Source organism: Geotrypetes seraphini, chromosome 4 (genome assembly GCF_902459505.1).
Source record: "Geotrypetes seraphini chromosome 4, aGeoSer1.1, whole genome shotgun sequence".
Lineage (NCBI taxonomy): Eukaryota > Metazoa > Chordata > Amphibia > Gymnophiona > Dermophiidae > Geotrypetes > Geotrypetes seraphini.
In genome coordinates this window covers 251467078-251487295 of record NC_047087.1, presented here as the reverse complement: position 1 = coordinate 251487295, position 20218 = coordinate 251467078, and the positions used below count along the sequence as shown (strand labels likewise).

Below are 20218 nucleotides of genomic sequence, written 5' to 3'. Positions count from 1 at the left end.
TCTATAATTCTCAGCCTCCGTCCTGCATCCCTTTTTGTGGAGTGGAATGACGTTAGCCATTTTCCAATCCAACGGGACTCTTCCTGTACTTAGGGAAAGATTGAAGAGCGCGGATAACGGTTCCGCCAGGGCATCACTCAACTCCCTGAGCACCCTGGGGTGTAGTTTGTCCGGTCCCATAGCTTTGTTCACCTTGAGTCTTGATAGCTCCTCGTAGACACTGCTGGGCATAAACTCGAAATTTTGAAACGGGTCTTCCGAATTTTCCCTCGTCGGCAGCTGAGGGCCGAATCCCGGCGCCTCGCAAGTGAAGACCAAGCAGAAGTATTCATTTAAAAAGTTTCCTATGGCGTACTATCCCATCTGTGTTTATTTTTCTGTCACTAATATACCAGAAGGATTTATCGCCCTTCTTGATGTTCTTCGCAAGGTTCTCCTCCATTCGGAGTTTGGCCTCCCTGACTGCCGTTTTGACCACTTTTGACTTTGCCAGATAGTCTTCCTTGGATTCTCACTTCCCTGATTGTTTGTAGAGGATGAACGCTCTTTTCTTCTTTTTTATGAGATCTGAGATCTCTGCAGAGAACCACTGTGGTCTATTGTTTCTTCACCGTTTACTTACTGATTTGACGCAGCGGTTGGTTGCTTCGTGTAAGGTTGATTTCAGAGTTGAATTGTGTTAGAAGAAAAGAAAGGTGGCAGATGCTGATGGAATTGGTGTGCAGGGAAAGGGAAAACATAAGAGGGAAGGATACTGGCTGGAATTGGGTTGGAGGGAAAGGAAGGGGGCTGATGCTGATGGAAGTGGGGGGAAGGGAGAGGAGAGAGTGAAATGCCAGACCATGGGGGTGTGGGGGTGGGAGAAGGAAGGGAAGAAGAGGAGAGGAGAGAGATGCCAGACCACTGGAGGAGGGAATGGAAGAAGATGGATGCCAGACCAATGGGGGTGAAGGGAAAGATGGAAGGGGGAGACATACAGTTTCTGGAAGTGGAACAGAAGGACAGAAGATAAAAGGAAGAGAGTGACAAGAAGATGAGGAGAGCAGAAACCAGAGAAGACAAAGGTAGAAAAAAACATTTCTATTTTTTTTTTTTTTTGCTTTAGGGGACATGCATCGCTGTTTCTGTGGTGTTGCATTGTATGCAGAGTCCAGCTTCTTGGTGGTTTTATTTAAACTTTGTCTATGTATTTCTATTTTATCCCCCCTTTTACAAACTGTAGAGCATTTTTTAGCGCTGGCCGTGGCTAAAAACCATAATACAGTTTTGTAAAAGGAGGAGAGGTTAGTTTGTGATTACATATTCCATACTAGGTGAAGGTGTTTTCTGTGTTCTGTTTGTATGAAAGACATGGTGTTTTGTTAGCGTTGACTAGCCTTGTTTGGTGAAATGCATCAGGCATGGTTCTTGGGAGCACTTTGAATTAACCTGATTTGAATCTCCTTATTTTCTGCTAATCTTCTTTTGTTTCATGTTGTATTCTTTGGTGGATTGCTTGCCTTGTTGTTTCGTTGCAAGTTAACATACATGGAGTGGAACGTACTAGAGGAGTTACAGATTTGGTTGTTTATACATACATATGGGTTACAGTTGGTTGATGAAGAGTGAGGCAGTTGAGAGGCGTTGTAAACTTGGTTATTAATATAGACTTATATTTTGGATAGTATTACTTCTTTACAAATATTTGAACACTTTTATATATGCACTAGTATTTTAGCCCATTACATTAACGGGTGCTAGCTGTCTGTCTTTCTTTCCCCCCCACTTCCCTGTGCAGCAGCCACAGCAGCATTCCCTCCCCCTCCATGTCCCTGTGCAGCAGCATTTTCCCCCACCCTACTTCCCTGCACAGCAGCATTTCGATCCCCCCCCACTTCCCTGTGCAGCTGCAGCATTCCCTCCCCCCACACCACTTCCCTGTGCAGCGTTTCCCTTACCCACCCTTCCCTTTCTGCGGTCCTGACAAAGCTGGTGATTCCAGCAGCGTCTGCAGCATTCTACAAACGATGCTTCGGGGCCTTCTACTGCCCTGATTTACTCTGGCATGTCCCTGATGACATCATCAGAGACACGGCAGAGCAAATCAGGGCAGTAGAAGGCCCCGAAGCAGCGTGTGTAGAGTGCTGCACACGCTGCTGGAATCGGCAGTTTTGGATTCGGGACCACGAAGCAGCTGGAGTGTTTTATTGGCGCTTCCCTTCCCGCTCCGCGAGGTGTCGCCGCTGGTGCCGCTGGTGAGAGGAGCTGACTAATGGGGAGAGCAGGGAGTCCAGCGCTGGTGGCCAGTCCTGTCGGCCAGTGTAGGTAGGTGCTGGGAAGAAGGCTGGGGACTCGTGCATGCGCACTCCTGAGGCCACAGACTTATGGATCATGGAAGCACGCAGTTAAGAGTACGCATGCTCGGCTAGGGTTTTATTATATAGGATGGAAAGGGTTCAGAGTTAAAATCCTGGGTAAGTAGGTGGGAAGGGAAGGAAGGGGGATTTGTTCAGAGATGTTTGAGGGCTGCAAAGAAGAAAAACTGTGCACTGCTATGCTAATCTTTGTTTGTTTTGAATAAAAAAAAAAGAAATACAAGCAGAAATAAAGAAGTAAAGAAGAAAACAGATAAATGGGGCGGGACATGGGCGGGGTACCGGTGGAGCATGGGTGGGGTGGGGCAGGGCCAGGGGGGCCCAATGTACTTGTGTGCCTAAGGGCCCTCGAAGAATTAATCCTGCCCGGGGCCCATCATTTTTTGACAACCCCTCCCCATCTGTATGAAAAACATGATTTTTAGTAACAATCCACATGTCACACAAGAGTGTACCTAGGAAAAGGCAGCATCTTACATACTGCAGTGAGCAGTACAACCTCAATACACCCATTGTAAAACTAAACAAGCCAGACTAGTACAGGTCAATCCTACACCGTCAATCCTAACAGAAAACCATGTCTTTCGAACACACAGAACACAGAAAACACCTTCGCTTAGTATGGAATATGTAATCACAAACTAACCCCTCCCCCTTTTACAAAACTGTAGTGTGGTTTTTAGCCTCGGTGGTAACAGCTCAGATACTCATAGAATTCTGAGCATCAGAGCTGTTACCATCATGGCTAGCGCTAAAAAACACTCTACTGTTTTGTAAAAGGAGGGATAAAATAGACATAGGTAAACAAAAGGTTAAATTGAACCACCAAGAAGCTAGACTCTGCATACAATGCAACACATGTTTCCTATAGCAAAAAAATAAATAAATAGAATCTTCTTGTTATTTTCTTCCTTCCATCCACTGTCTACCTCTCTCTGCCCCTTCTACATGGCATCTTTTCTCCTTCTATGCCCCTTCCAGAAACTGTATGCCTCCCCCTTTCGTCTCTCCCTTCTCCCCCATTGGTCTGGCATCTCTCGCCTCTCCTTCTCTCTCCCACACCTCTCCTCTTCAATCCCTTTCCCTTTTTCCCCTCATTTTCCTTTTCAATTTATTTTCTGCATCTGTCTAGATTACGTTCTTACTACCCTGTCAATTTTCTTTTTCACTGTCTACCTACAGCTTGCCACCTCTTTCCCTCACCCCTCCATTATTTCACTAACTCAATCCTTTTTCCCCCCATGATGTGCCCTTCTTTTATTTATCCCTTCCTTCCATCATGTGCCCTCTTTCTCTACCCCTTCCATCCAGTACCTTCTCCTCTCTCTGTCCACTTCCATCCAGCGTCTGCTCCCCTCTTTATTTTTTCCATTTCCTTCCTGCATCTGCTCCCTTATCTCTCCCATCCACACTTCCAGCCACCATAAGCTCCCTATCTACCCTTCTCACTACCATCCAGCATAGGCTCCCTCTTTACCTTTCCCACTAACATCCATTGTCTGCTCTTTCTCTCTCCATCCATCCCTCTTCAATCAGCATCTATGGCTTGTCTCTCCCTTCCCCCCACTTCCATCAGCATCTGCCCCCTTTCTTTCCCGTCAATCCAATTCCATCCAGTATCCTTCCCCCTTATGTCTCTTTCCCTTTTCCTTGCACACCAATTCCATCAGCACCACACTTCTCACCTCCCTGCCCCCTTCTCTCCCTCCACTACCCTTCCATACCACCCTGCCTCCCTGCCCCCTTCTCTCCCTCCACTACCCTCCCATACCACCCTGCCCTCTTTTTCTCCCTCCAACACTCTTCCATACCAGCATTCCTGCTCCTTTATATCCCTTCTTGCAGCAATGGCCTATGATGACTGCAGCTGCCGACTACCAGTCCACATCCTCCAACGTACTTGCTCTGGAGCAGAGTCGGCAGTTGCGCGGAGGTGCAGGAAGGTCCCATGATGACTGTCTGCCAGCTCTGCTCCAGAAGAAGTAAGTTACGTCGGAGGGGGTGGACAGCAGATGCAGGGAGTTGCGGCAAGGTCCCGCGATGGCTTTGTCTGCCAGGTCCACCCCCTCTGACATAACTTACTTCTTCTGGAGCAAAGTCTTAGTCATTGCAGAACCTTCCTGCACCTCAGCACGGCTGCCGACTTTGCTCCAGAGCAAGTACGTTGGAGGTGGTGGACTGGCAGCCACGCTGAGGTGCAGGTCCTGTTGAACATTGGGTTGGGAGGTTCTGTTCCCAGACGTCTGTGCACCCTCCTAGGGCGTGCACCCGGGGCGGTCTGCCTCCCACCCCCCTCTTAGTACACTACTGCTCTCACATTAGATATATTCTTCAAGTTATGGTCCAATGCAATGTGGGGCTTAACATAGGCTTCCTGAGTTCATTGTACCTTTTACAATGCCCCATTGAATGGGGGCACATGGAACATAACTTTCTTATTGATATTCACTCTCGTGTTTATGGCAGGTTGGAATGATTAGTTGGTTACAAAATAAACTGTAAATTAAACTAAAGCTTAACTTTATATACCGGGTCATCAACCTAAGGAAGCTCGACTTGGTTTACAACAATTAAATAAAAACTGAAGGAAGTTTACAACAATTAAATAAAAACTAAAGAAAGTAAAAACAAAGGTTTCAAAAGAAATTAGTTTTCAAAATGTTTGGCAAATAGAAAAGTTTTTAGAAATTTATAGAAAGATTGGAAAGAACTGTGGCTCCTCCGAATTAAGGGGAGTTCATTCCATAGTTGAGAAGTTTAAAAGCCAAAGATTGACTGAAGATCTTAACTCCTTTAATTCCTTTTCTAGAAGGTCGGGAGAATTTGAATTGTTGGATGCCTCTTGCAAAGGAAATTCTGTAAGCATTCCATAATAAGGGAACGATGGAAATAAAAATGCCATATAAAATTTTAAAAGAAATGCAAGCACATTTGAATTGAATTCTAAGATAAACTGGGAGCCAATGAAGACTCAGGAGCAAAGAGGTCACATGGTCAAATTTACTTTTTCTAAAAATCAGCTTCTATTTGGTTCTTAAAGGTAAAAGATGAATCAAAAAGGACTCCCAATATCTTAGAAGAGAACTCGATCTGCAAAGAGGCCCCAGATTCCAAAGCTACAGTAGGAAGGCAGTCCAATTTTGGACTTAACCGCAGAAGTTTAGTTTTAGTTGTATTAAGCTTCATCTGGACAGATATAGCCCAGGCTTGAAGTTTAGAAATGCAATGATTTACTTTAGAAACTAAATTGGTAATATCCGAGTCAATTTCAATCAGTATAAAGATATCATCTGCATAGGTGAACAGTATTTCCAAAGCTGACAGCTTAAAAGTATTCAGTGTGGTCATGTGGTCATATAGAGATTAAATAGAATTAGAGAAAGCGGAGAACCCTGGGGAACCCCACAAGGAGGCGGCCAGGGATTGGAGATATCGCCTTCAATATTCACTGAATTAGAATGAGACAATAGAAATTTAGAGAACCAATCCAGAACAACCTGATGGAGACCTATGTCTGAAAGTAAATGAAATAAAATGTCATGATGGCGGTATAATACTTGATTCCTATGGCTATCAGAGCATTTAGCGCCCCAGGCCATGGTAGAAAACTCTACCGAAGCTTAGTAAACGAGGGCCTAAATCTTTTCTTTCTCAGCAATTATGCAGTAGATTTATGAATATTTAGGGTCAGTGTCTTGTTGTATGAACAGCTCTCAGCTCTGCTTAAGATGTGCTAGCATTCTTTCTTAGAATTTCCTAATATAAAATAATGGCAAAACATTCCAGGTCTTGTTGGAATAAAGCAACCTCACACCACAAGAACATTTCTACTAGTTCTGAGAATGGTGATAACCTTCTTACTTTGGAAGACAAAGTTTGTTCTTTGTCAAACTAAATATTTGTTATTTTGAATGTTCAGTTTTAGACTTGCCTATCCAAGAATATTATTTCAGAAATCTTCTAGGCAGCAATGTACCAAGGACTGTACAAGTAGTGTGGCTGCATAGGATGTAATATGGAAACAAGAAAAAATTGCTCTCAGCCTACCATCTCCTCTCATTGGCAGTGGCCAAGTGGGCAAAACTATAGCATGGTATGGTTCTGCTTCCGAGTCGTTCAGATGTTGTTTAGTAAACATGAGGTATACAGCAATGTTCTTTTTAGAGATCATTAATTTCTTCTTATCTATCCCAATATAAGAACCATTTACATTCAGTTTGATACTGATGGTTTAAGCATGAATCTTCACATCAGCCAGAGCAAGAGAAATATGAAATCTTTAGATATTAGTCTGAGGTAACTTTGTTGTGATTTCATGGATAATTTTACAGTTTGCTCTTGGATAATCAAAAAAAAAAAGACTGTTCTTAAATAGTACCCTGGTTTGAATGCAAGAGTGGGTAAATTGGCTGATGTCATGACGTGAATACGTGATGACTTCATGCTACTTTAACAAGAATAAACGCCAATGAACCATTTTGGAATAATCGGAGAAGTGAGATTACTAGCATTGAGAGTGAAAACAGAATTTTTTTCCTGCATTTTGAATGCTTGATGTATAACATCATTTTTTTGAATACCTTTTCTTGTTTTTATAGAGATTTCCCTGATGCAGCCACAGTGAAACAGGGGCCCTGTTGGAAATCTGATGATGAGAGTAGAACCACAAACTTTGTGATTTGAGCTTCAGGTTCTCTGCTCTTCTCTGTCGAATGTCACAGGAGATGGGACTTTAAATAAGATAAGTTATTTTCATTCTTTATATATGGAACACGTTATTTTGAATATTTTTTTAGATTTTTGGGAAAGATATCATTACACTACTGAAAGGGATATAATATATGTGGAGTTTTTCAGACTAAGGATATGTTGCCTGCCTCAATATTGAACTACATTACATTGAGGCAAGCTTGTCTACGGGGGTGCTCTTCCTTGCTTTTGAGACCCTTGTGAACACTGAGGTCTTTTCATTACTTTTTTATGCTGAACTAAGTTGATTCATTCTACCTTATCAGGTTTTCAAGTCCTCTGCATGGTGAATTACATTTTGAATGATTTACTTAAATTTGTATTATGTTCTTAAATAGAGCCATTGCAGTCTTCATTGGTTTCCCCTTGCCTATTTAATATTGAAGGATGGAACCCCCAAATGCTTAAAAATGGCCTTTTACCATACACAAACAGAAGAACCTAAACTACTCTTTTCACAAGTTATTTAAAATATATTTTGACTGTGACATGATGAGTTCCCACTTTTATGGTAAAGATCAAACTCAGAACCATTTTAGACCATTATAAAAGACAGGAGGCCCAGATTCAGTTGTGCAGATTTACTCTGCAGGATGGCTTAGTTGTTATCCAATTATTTTTGCAGCTGCTTCTAATTAATTAATAATTTGTGCCAAGGAAGCTAGGAGTTCAATCAATATTTCATAGACTGATTCTGAAATACTTTTACTGTTCCTTCTTTGTATATTGTTATGTCTCAAGAAACACATGATTAATTTTTACCATTCTTATTGCATAAAATTAGCTTCAGTTAAGCAATCATGATATCATGATAAGAAACTCATAAATCTCATTATTAGAGTTCAGATTGACAAAAAAATTCTTAATGTGTAGATGTAGCTGTATTTATAGTTCTGACATAATGTTTGAGTAATTTTGCTGTACTTCTTTGAAAAGCAATAATATACCAGAACCTAACAAAATGATTTCTGTGTACAAAAGTAATAGGAGCTGATGGACTACAAAGCCAAATCATTTTGCCATGTCAAATTATGGACCTTCCATCTTCATTTTCTCCACCCTATACAATATGGGGTTCATAATTAAAAAAAAAAATGTCTAAAAAGTATCCTAAATGGCTATTTGGACGATCAAAAAGCCTGATCGTCCAAGTACCCATAACCAAAGCTGGTTTTTAGACGTATCTAAAAATAGCTTAGGCCTTTCCCCTGCCTCTAGATGCACAGAGAGAAAAGAGGCGTGTTTAGAGGAGGGGAAAGGGCGTGCAGTGGGCGGGAGATGGGCCTACCTACACCTAGGCGTACAACAGGTATAACCAAAACATTTGACAGGTTGCCTAGTCAGCACTTAGACCTTTTTGACTTAGACAAAGTCAAACCAGGTCTAAGTGCTGAAAAAGGGGCTGCTGAACTGATGGCCGCTGGCGTGATCAGTTCAGCGGCCCGGCAATCTACCCACCGCAACCATTGCGGCAGGAGAGATTACTCATCTCCACTACCGCGATGCGATCACCCTTCTACCCGAACTGCCGTGACCCACGGCAGGAGAGATGCCCAATCTCTCCTGCCGCGGGTTGTGGCAGTTCTGGTACAGGAGTGATCACATTGCGGCAGGGGAGATGGCCAATATCTCCTGCCGTGATACATCACCCCCCCCCGATGATATTGGGGCAAGAGGGATCCCAAGCCCTCCTGCTCCATCGAACCGTGACCCCCCCCCGATGACATCGGGGCAAGAGAGGGAGCTCAAGCCCTCCTGGCCCTGGCGAACCCCCCGACTGGATTGGGCCAGGAGGGAGCCCAAGCCTTTCTGGCCCCGGCGACCCCTACCCCCCACTAAATATGGGCAGGAAGGATCCCAGGCCCTCCTGCCCTCGACACAACCCTCCTCCCCCCCAATGACCGCCCCCCCAGAACCCCCGATCGGCCCCCTCCGCCGACCCCCCAACCGACCCCATGACCCCCCCACCCTCCTTCCCTGAACCTGTTAAGTTGGCCAGACGGACGGGTGCCAAGCCCGCCCATCCAGTAGGCCAGCCGGGTCCAGAATGTGGCCGGATTGGCCCAGGCGGCAGAAACCCCGCCCACAGAAGGGGCCTAAGGCTCCCGGGCCTATTCTGATTGAATGATTCTGACAATGATGCCATTATTATTTCTATGTGAATACATAAAGAAGGGCTGATGTACTAAGCATGTTTTGCAGAGACACACAATGGAAACGATTGAACTATTTGAAAGCTATAATTTCAGTGACTATTTAAAATTGAAAGTTAGTAATTTCCAAAGAGTTACACTTAGACCAAAGAGTTACACTTAAATTGATGCATATTAGATAATAGATTTTATTTTGTTATATAATTTATTGATATTATGTATGTAAATTGGGTGGAAAGAAAGAAGTAATACATTACATTAAACAGAGACTTATATTCCATATGTACCAACAGTTAATTGTGGATTACAAGAACAAGAGCTAGGACAACATTACCTAGGAATTACATAATATAATCCTAGTTATTAATAGAAGACATCTACTTAACCAAGAAATTTCTTAAACAAAAAAGTCTTCAACAAATTATTGAAAGTTAAATAATTACGCTCAGACCTTAACAGTAAAGGCAATACATCCCAGATTAAAACTGCCTGTTAATAAAAAGAAGATGAAACAAAAATTCTTTGACATCTAATGTTTTTAAATGTAGGAAAACTCAACAATAGCACATTTTGTGTTGCCTTTTGTGATTGCCACAGAAGGCCAGTGGCATACCAAGGGGGGCGGGGGGGGGGGGGAAGTCCATCCCGGGTGCAGCCTTAGGGGGGGTGCACAGCCGGCCCGATCTCTATCACGCTCCCACCCTCCAAGCGAGAGTAGCAAACCTCCCAGCTGCTTCGTGGCTTTCTCCTCCCTCAGCCGCGTCACTGATGACGTCATCAGTGACGCTTCACCGGCAGGAGAAAGCCACAAAGCAGCCGACGCTACTGGAGGGAGGTTTGCTGCTCTCCCTGGGAGGGTCGGAAAGGTTCTTTTTGGGGGAAGATAGGAGGGTCAGCGGGGGTTCGGCTGGGAGGGGGGAGAAGCGGTCTCCTCAGTGCTCCAAGGCCTGGCGCCATTACCTTCTTCGGGCAGCAGCAGCTTTTACAATTCGCTGCTGTTGCCGGCTTCAGGCATTCCTCTCTGTCGGGTCCTGCCTACTTCCTGTTTTCATGAAGACAGGACCCGACAGAGAGGAAGGCCTGAAGCGGGCAACAGCAGTGAATTGTAAATGCTGCTACTGCCCGAGGAAGTTCAGGACACCAGGCCTTGGGTGACAGAAGGAGGAAAGGGAGCAAAGGGGGAGAGAATTGGGGAGAGTGTTGCTGTACCCAATTGGAGGGATGAAGAGACGCCAGGGCATAGAGGGAAGGAGGAAGGTATGCCAGATCAAGGGAAAAGAAAGGGGGAAAGGAAGGAGGAGATGTCAGAGCATGGAGGGGGAGGGAGAGATGGAAGAAAAGGAAAGGAGAGAGATGCCGGGAATCAGGGAAGGGATGATGCCAGACCGTGAGGTGGAAAGGAAAGAAAGGAGAAGAGAGAGATACCAGAGCATAGGGGAGGGGATGGTGACAGAGAGAGAAAAACGGAGAGGAGACAGAATTGAAATCAATCATGTACAAAGGAGAGAAGGAGCATGGGATAGTTTATGGAAGGAGCATAAAAAGAGGGAAGATGCCATATGGAAGAGAGAGAGAGAGGGTGCACACTGGATAGAAAGAGCACAGAGGGCAGTGAATGGAAGGGGCGAGGGTGAACAGTAGATGGAAGGGATAGAGAGAGGGAAACAGACACTGAATGGAAGTGTGGGGGAGTGGACGGACAGCTGCTGAATGGAAGTGTGAGGGAAAGGGGGAGCAGATGCTGGAAAGAAGTGGGGAGGAGAAAGAAAAAAAGGGCACATGCAGGATTGAGGGAAAAGGATAGAGTTAGTTACTGGAAGGGGTGAGGGAAAGAAGTGGCAAGCTATAGGTAGACACAGTGAAAGAGGGAAATTGAGAACTGAATAGTAAAAAAGAATTTAGACAGAGGCAGAAAATAAATTGAGAAGGAAGACCAGGGAAGAACAGGAGGAAGGGAGCGGAGAGAGAGATGCCAGAGCAGGGGGAAAGGAGAGGAGACAGATACCAGACCAATGGGGGTAAAAGGAGAGATGGAAAAGGGATGCATACAGTTTCTGGAAGGGGCATAGAAGGAGAGAAGATGCCATATAGGGGCAGAGAGATGGCAGACAGTGGATGGAAGGAAGAGAGTAACAAGAAGATGAGGAAAGCAGAAACCAGAGAAGATAAAGGTAGAACAAAAATTTTCTATTTATTTATTGCTTTAGGGGACATTTGTCACTGTTTCTGTGGTATTGCATTGTATGCAGAGTCCAGCTTTTTGCTGGTTCAATTTAACCTTTGTCTATGTATTTCTGTTTTATCCCCCCTTTTACAAAACTGTGGAGCATTTTGGTAGCAGCTCTGATGGTCAGAATTCTATGAGCGTCAGAGCTGTTACCACCGTGACTAAAATCTACACTACAGTTTTGTAAAAGGGGGAGGGGTAAGTTTGTGATGACATTCTATACTAGGCGAAGGTGTTTTCTGTGTTCTGTGTGTTCGAAAGACATAGTTTTCTGTTAGGATTGACTGCAGGATTGACCTGTACTAGTCTGGCTTGTTTAGTTTTACAATGGGTGTATTGCTGTTGTACTTCTCACTGCAGTATGTAAGATGCTGCCTTTTCCTAGGTACTCATGTGCGACGTGTGGCTTATTACTAAAAATCATGTTTTTTGTACAGATGGGGGGGGTGCCAAAAAATGGTGGGCCTCGGATGTCACACATGCTAGGTACGCCACTGCAGAAGGCAAATAGGCCCATTTACTAAACTACATTAAGTAGCTAGTAGGATCTTAATGCATAGTGGTTATTAGTGTGGAACCTCAGAAGGGTGGTAACAAAACCCATTCTAGCTTCTAACATGGGTAAAGACTGGCACTCACTGTGACACATATGATATTTTATAAGAGTTGATTTTAAAATATATATATTTTTAATAGCCTAAAAATAGGAAACACCTATTTTTTTCTTTTATCCTCCCCCATTATCCTTTTGTAATTTACCTCTGTTTTCTTTTCTATCATGATTTTTGTCCCCTATTTTCCTTCCTCCATCTTCACACTTTGCTATATTTATATTTAAATATGTTTATTAAACAGTAACAACAGCAAGAACAACATAAGCGTAAGACAAGGTTTACAATAGAAACAAGCTACCGCAGAGGACTGGACTCTTATGCCTTCCACGGTCATGATCAACACCCCTACCTCACAAAAAGAACCCTGCCCACCCCCCTTCCCTCCCTCCCCCACCAACAGAAATATTACAGTACACAGATGTCAAACAGGTATACCAGTTAGATGTCAAACAGGTATACCAGAATACAATTGGAGTCTATTCAGGATATGGCTACGACTTGCAGGGGACAAAATGTTCAAATATGGAGTCCAGGTATTGACAAAGTGGCTGCTCCAGCGACAAGAAGAACAGGCCTCCAAAACCAAAAGGAGGGGGTTCAGAAGAGAGCCAACAACATATGATACATTTCTTCCCCAAAATGAAACATTTATTAAGAAATAGTTTTTCTGAAGAAGTGTACACGGAGAGCAAGGGAAAATGAGCAAATAACATAGAAAGCACCGATACAGGCACGGGAACCTGCAAAAGGTCCTGCAAGAAGGAAGCCAGCGCCTTTCAAAAGGCCTGTATCCCTCACAACTCCAGATACCATGAAAATAAGAGTTAACCTCAACAGAACAACACACACAGAGTTGAGTGTCAATACAGCCCATATAATAAGCCTGACTTTGGGAAACATAAGTCTGCAGGAATGTGCAATATTGACATTCCCTTAATTCAGCATTATAGACTAGGCCAGCTGTGAGTTTCAGCACCTGTAACAAAAAACTGTCCCCAAGGTCCCTACTCAAATCACGCTGCCAGGCTGCCAAAAATCCAGGGGGAACCCTAGGCGGTCGAAGATCCATAATCTGTCTATGAAAGTAAGAAATCCTGATCCACTGCCAGAAAAGCACAGAAGCGGGTCCCAAAATACCCACCCAGGGAATACCCTGAGAGAGATCCCACATAATGCCTGAGTTGACAATAGGGAAAAGGAAGGCCAAGCCCAGGAATCTCCCGCCGCTCCAGGTCATCGCAAGAAAGAAGGGCCCCATCATCCTGCAGAACATGCTGTAACTTTTCCACGCCCCAAGCCCACCAGCGACTAAAAATGGATGTGCAAACACCCAGATGGAAAGCTAAATTCCCCACCAAGGGCAAGAGTACACTAACATGAGAGTCCTGATTCCACAGCCGAAGAGTCTGGTGCCATGCTATCCACAAAGATCGAAAAAGAACACTACTCTTACAGGGGCTCGGTAACTTCAACAAAGGGGCATGAAGGAGATACAGAAGATGAAGAGGGTAAAAATAATCCCACTCCTAGGAAAGATCAGTATAAAAAGAGGTGCCCAACACCCAATCACTGACATGACATAATAAGCAGGCCTGGTTATATAGCCTGATGTCAGGCACCCCAAAACCACCCCCGGTGATAGGACCAACTAACAGAGACCAGCACAACTTGGGCCTCCGCCCCCCCCTCCCCCAACACAACCTGGATAACAAAGAAGTCAGAGACTTAACATCCCTCTGCAACATAGAGAGGGGAGAGTCTGAAGAACGTAAAGCCAGTTCGGGAATAAGACCATGCGAAATAAGTGGATCCTACCCAACAACGAAAGTGGCAGATCTTTCCAATTGACAAGCAACACACTTTTTGTTTTATTGTCTCCCCGGTTTTTAATTTTTTCTTTAAGATATATTTATAACTGTAAACTGCTCAGACATCTAGGTAGATGTGCAGTATATCACAAATAAAATAAACTTGAAACTTGACCAGTTATGGCTGTTTGCATGCATGTTGAAACTGTATGCTAGCTATCATAATGGCTAACACAAATCATTTCCACCAACTGAAGAGGAGGCGTGCAATGCAACAACACTACCAACAGTCCTGTATCAGAATTGCACAGAAAAAATGATGGATGTTCATTCCCCTCTTGCCTGCCCCTGATATCCTACTCTGATACCCCCAATCAGAAACCTCAACCCCCTCAACAACCCCAACCTCAATTACAACCATCAACTCTCCTAACACCCCAATCACAACCTCTAACTTTCCAACACCTCTGATCATAAAGAAACCCAACCCCGTACACCACCAATCACAAACTTCAACTCCACCAACAATCCCTAACACTCCTTTGACACCTCCGATCACAACCCTTCCAAACCCCTCAAACACATGCAAACCCCAATCTTCCAACAGCCCTAATTACAACCCCAACTCACTTAGACCTTGTATAGAATGCAATAAGCCCCTCCCTAAACCCAAGTCCTACACACATGCTCAAGTAACACACTACCCCCCAGTGCCCTTCAGCCTCAACCCCTCAGAATTTGAGAGGTGATCAGAGGTGGTATAGTGGGCTAGGATGAGAACAGTTCCTATGCATTTCTACCCAGTCTGGCTCCATGAAATATAATGGTCACCATGACCCTATGGTTACTCATGTGATATCACTACTAGGATGGAATTATTTCATCAGGGGTGTCAGGGGGTTCAACATTGTAATCGGTAGTATAAAGGGAGTCAGAAGGATCACATGTTTGTTGGGGGGAGGGCACAAAAGAGCTGAGCACCATGATTTATTTATATCTTCATGGGCCAGCACCACATTACTTGCAGTGGCAGATAGCTGGCCACCTGATCTATTTGGCACTGCATATAATGTGGTGCAATGTAGTATACGTGCCATGTGCGGTAAATGCAAGGCAGATGCTTTGGAATACCCCCCTGCATTTACCACACAGGTTTTGCAAGTAGCATGCCTTAAATTTTGCTTGTTACAAGTTCAAAATCTTACTGGACTTCAGTCAAAGAGCCCCAAAGTATAAACTGGAGCTACAGAAGTGGTTTAGGCCATATACTGCCAATGTCTTCACTGCAGCAAAATATTTAGTAGTATAGAGTTTCATTCAGAATTGTTCTTCAGATATCTTTCAAGAATAATAAATTTATGACTGTAAATAATCAAAGTTAATTAGCTTCTCAGCATTCTAACTCTCAGACTCCCAGTCTTACTGATTTGAGAGTTGGCCCCAAAGAGAATCACACAAATAAGCACAGTCCTATATAACAAACAACTGCTTAATTCATAAATTCAAAATAATACAGGGCTGCTTTTGTTTTCCATGCAGGGCCAGATTCAGTAAATGGTGCTCAAATTAAGGCACTGGGAGAAATTCACACCAAACACCATTCTTTAAAGCGTACTCTGGGCTATGCACCCTTTATAGAAGAACACTTAGGGCTCCTTTTACTAAGCTGCGCTAGTGGTTTTAGCGCATGCTTAGCATGTGCTACAATGCCATGCGCGCTAGACGCTAATTCCTCCATTGAACTGGCGTTAGTTTTTCCATGTAGCATAGGGGTTAGCACCCGCTAATCTTCAGCACATGCTAAAAACTCTACCGCAGCTTGCCCTGGATTGGTAGCATGGAATATTGCTACTCTATGGTGACCTGGATTGGCCACCATGAGAACAGGCTACTGGGCTTGATGGAACATTGGTTTGACCCAGTAAGGCTATTCTTATGTTCTTATGCAGTGGAGAACAGCTCCCTCTTCAGTTGATACCAAAGCAATCGTACTCCACTGAAACAGAAGAAAAGAATAGGGGCATGGGGAGCTTTCCTAGCAGCAAACCATATTCTGGTTTGCTCTGTAACTTATGATAAAAGAAAAATGATTAATAAACATTTAATGATTTAACACTGAACAAGAAGTACACACATGAGTAGCTAGGAATCAACCTGCTAAGTGTAACTAGTAAGAGCCATAAAACTCCCCAAATGAGGAAGGAAATAAGGGTCCCCATTTTCCTAAATATTGTCAGAGTTGAGTGCCATTTTCTTAAAGATGTGCATTTAAATTTGAATTAATGCCAACTAGTGCCTTTAATTGATTATTAGTGCCCAATTATAGGTGCTAATTAGCTTGTTTATCAATTAAATTGTGCATTAAATTTGGTGTGCACCCATATTTGTTCATGCAATTTTGAGCACAGCATATAGAATTAAGTTGAATGCATGAATATATACTTACAGTAAATGGAAAGCCCTTAAATATTTGTATTAATATTTAAATTCTTAGGCATTCATACTTTGTAAATCTTTAGGTGAGTATGAAGTGACTACTACCTTTATGTCCTTTCTCATAAAACAGATTATAACCATTTTATAACCTACACATTTTAACTGCTTTAATTTCCTGATATTCTAAAAAAAAAAAACCAAAAAAACCCAAAAAAACCCAGAAAGTGATTTTAAAGAATACCTACAAATGGAAATCTATGTTAATTCTGTATAAATAGTAGGCTATCATCTCCATGATAATAGTACATACTGAAACAATGCAACTCATTTGCAGAGACTTTTAGCTAATATTTGCTTATTGATTATATTATGTCATAACTGATATTTATATGCACTTCCCAAGCTTCTGCCAGTACATGTATAACCATCTCCATATTTGTTACACAAAAAATTAATGTTTTAAATCAAGAAGAAAATTTCATAACCATCAATTAATCAAAATGTGTAAATTATATCCTTAGGACAACAGGCTAGTGAATTTGAGAGAAGATGAACTGGAGAAATATCACATTGTACTCACTGGATCAGTGAATTCTGGAAGGCTGGCTCGGTAGTTGAGAGGTCTACAGTCATGTGTATTATTAACCAGAACACAAGGGAGAAACATAGGCCCAAGATCATCTCCATCAAGCACATCGACTGTGAGAGTAGTTGTGCTTGTTTTTCGTTCATTAGGATTGGGAGCACGATCCTGGAAAAGAAAGTATTGACCAAATTATTTGCACATTGCAAATAGATACAAACTTATCACATATTATTGTGAACAAAATCTTAAATTTTCCTGCCTAAGTATTCAGTTGTGTAAGCCTTGCCACTTTGGGGGGAGTTTGGGGAGATGGGGGGGGGGGGGTTGGGAGATAATTTAGGTTGCTCAGTCTAAACAGTCTTATTGATGATATGACATTTATTCCATTGTGTATGGGACAAAGGAGATACAGGTCTCTTTCCTCTAATAAGAGGCAGCCAAGCCATATCAGAATTTGATTGAGATTTACCCCTCTGTTTCTATTTCTCAGATATCTGTTCAGGGAGCTGCATTGATTCCCCATGGAAGCTAGAGTGCAGTTCAAAATTTGGTTGCCTGTGTTACAGAGTAATATATGGTATGGTTCTAGCCTTTTTAGTTGATCAATTTATTTTTTTTTTTTGCCATCATAGACGTTCTATTCAGATAGCTTCCTTCTTTGATTTTCTATTATCCAAAAGTTGATGCTATAAAAGATATCATAATCGACTACTGTCATTTCAAGCAGCTACTTGGGATACTGATTTTCATCAATTATTCTTTACATCTACATCATATCAAAATTTTAGGAAACTATTAAAGAATTATTTTTTTAGGAATTTTTTAAAATTTTCTTCCCAATTCTTTATTCATTTTTTCATCAAACATCAAGTAAACAATATTACATCAATTTAATTTATACAACATCACTTGAATTTTTCCTATTATCATCTTAAAAACATAAATTACTCCCTCCACCACCCACCCATCCCATAGATATTGTAATGAAATAATAACATATTTTTAGGAAATTTTTAAAAGATTGAAAATGTATATCATTCTGTATTGTAGAAGTATTTTACTTTTGTTAAACTGCATAGATCTGAAGGGTAATGTGGTATACAAAATATGTTATGTTATGTTATACAATTAGGGGATAATGCATAAATTAGTGCATGTTAACTGCTACTGCTTAAATGTGGCAGCTAATTTTGTGTTATTTTTACAATTGGTGCAGGCTAATTTTTATGTTTACTAAGGGACCTTAGAACCTTTGAAAATGCAATAATGTAAAGCTATTACTGAAATATTTGAAATTTGAGATAAGTAGGGACTGTGCTCCTTATTTTCAACAACAGTACATATTACTGGTATATCTCATGGAAAACATATCTTAACATATAAAGCACTAACTCTGATATTAACATTATGAGTGAGGGATGTGCATTATTAGCACATCTTAAAAATTTTAGCTCATGCAAAATCAATTTAATGAATATTAGCCAATGAATTAGATATTTATTGAAGGTAATTTTACATCAGGTTGCTTATGTGTGAAGGTCCTGTTTTTAACTAATTTATAAAGACATATAGGAACCTATGTATCTTTATAAAATACTAGCACAGCTTCTGCAGAAATAGCAGCTGGACTGAAGCTATGGTCATGGAATAGTCTTCCAATAGAGGTGGTGGAGACAAACTATGTCTGAATTTAAAAATAAATGTGGGACAGGCATGTGGGATCTCTTAGGGAGAGGAGGAGATAGTGGATGCTGTGGATGGGCCGACTGGATAGGCCATTTGCCCTTTATTTGCCATCATGTTTCTAAGTACATATCTAGATGTACCATGTGTATTTTTGTGCCTGATATATTTTTGTGAGATCTATTATGCCTATATACTGTGGTATGCGAGGTAGGCCTGCTAGGACTGGCCCTAGTATAAGGCCTATGTCTGGAGCAGTTAGTGCCCATTCTGACCAAGCTAGAGAACAATTTCCCTTTTCGCCTGCTATTTTCCCTAAGGCCAGCAGAGGGAGCTTAGGGGTTGAGCTACAGACTTCCCCTCTCCCTCAACTTCCCAGGTCTTGTGACCGGAAATGCTATGCACCTGGGAAGGTTGGGCAGGGCTGCAAGTTCCTTAATCTCAGGTCTGAGCAGTTGGAAAGGCAGAGGGAGAACTGGAGAGAAGGAGAACAGTCTCAAGGCAAGTACTGGCAGCCTAGCTCAGGACTAAGAGCTCTGCAGGACCAACAAACACCAGAATGCATGGATATTGTTGAAGCTGGGACTGAGATGACTCCTGACCTTGCTGAAGTTCCACAAGCCATGGAATTAGAATCAGAACCAGGCCCAGAGGTTCAAACAGTTCAACCCATGGAAGTGTGTCTCTCCAAGGCAAGTACAAAATCTGCCTAAAGAGTATATAATTTACTTATGCTTTGGACAGTGAACTGTTTTTGGTTTTTTTTTTCTTTTGAGAATGTGTTTTGCCCTGCTGAAACTGAAGCAGAACAGCACAGAAGTGTGGGACAGTAAAACTGATATGTGATAATCTTTTGGGTTTCACTTTATCCAGCCAGTGTGGTGGGGGATTTAGCCCCACGTTTTGAGGTGGGATAGAGGGCTCTTTTTGTGTAGCATTTTACAACACGTGGAGCACACCACCTGGTCAGCATAATTTATATTGCTGAGGAAGAGCAGTGCTGTGTCACTGACGGTGATCTAAAGATACTATCAAAGGAAAGAGACTGTTTTCTTTCTGTTAGTTTTTTTTTTCTTTTTGAAAGAACTTTGAAGCTGAGGCTCATAAATACAGAGCCCTTTTTGCTATTTGAGTTTGAAACTTTATTGGATATGATATTGAAATTGAGTTTTTCTTTTGTATTTGAAAAGACTGGATTGCTTGGTTGAAATTCCTGACAATTGTTTTTATGTTTTTGGTTTCACTGTTTGGCAACTCAAATAAATCCAGTCCTGGTTTTCATGAACACTTACCTGACTGATGGGCAAAATCCTTATTCTAAACTAGTTGCTTTTTCCCTTCCTTGTGGAGCCTTCCGCGGCTCACAAGGGCATAATCCTTGTTCCCGCAGTCCTGGACACATTGCCCTGAGAGTGCGGGTTACAATACTGGGATAAACACATGAAAACTCCCTTTTAAAATTACCAATAAAGTCTGTTTGATATTAAAAGCTGTAATGTATGTGCGTGTGTTTTAAATAAATATGTGTACTGGTATTAGACCCAGCCCTTTTTTAATTGCAATAGGAATGGATCTGTTATATTATAAATAACTCCTAGCATTTAATAT

The 20218-nt window shown here is 42.2% G+C and overlaps 1 protein-coding gene across 6 annotated transcripts in view; it reads right to left on the bottom strand.

Annotated features, from left to right (window-relative positions):
* Positions 1-20218, bottom strand: part of PCDH15 (protocadherin related 15) — a 2123136-nt gene that overhangs the window by 781352 nt on the left and 1321566 nt on the right. For all 6 annotated transcript variants that reach the window (XM_033941002.1, XM_033941006.1, XM_033941004.1 and 3 more), the window contains one exon: positions 16922-17092. In XM_033941002.1, the coding sequence (XP_033796893.1) occupies positions 16922-17092 (171 nt within the window). The remainder of the gene's footprint in view (positions 1-16921; positions 17093-20218) is intronic.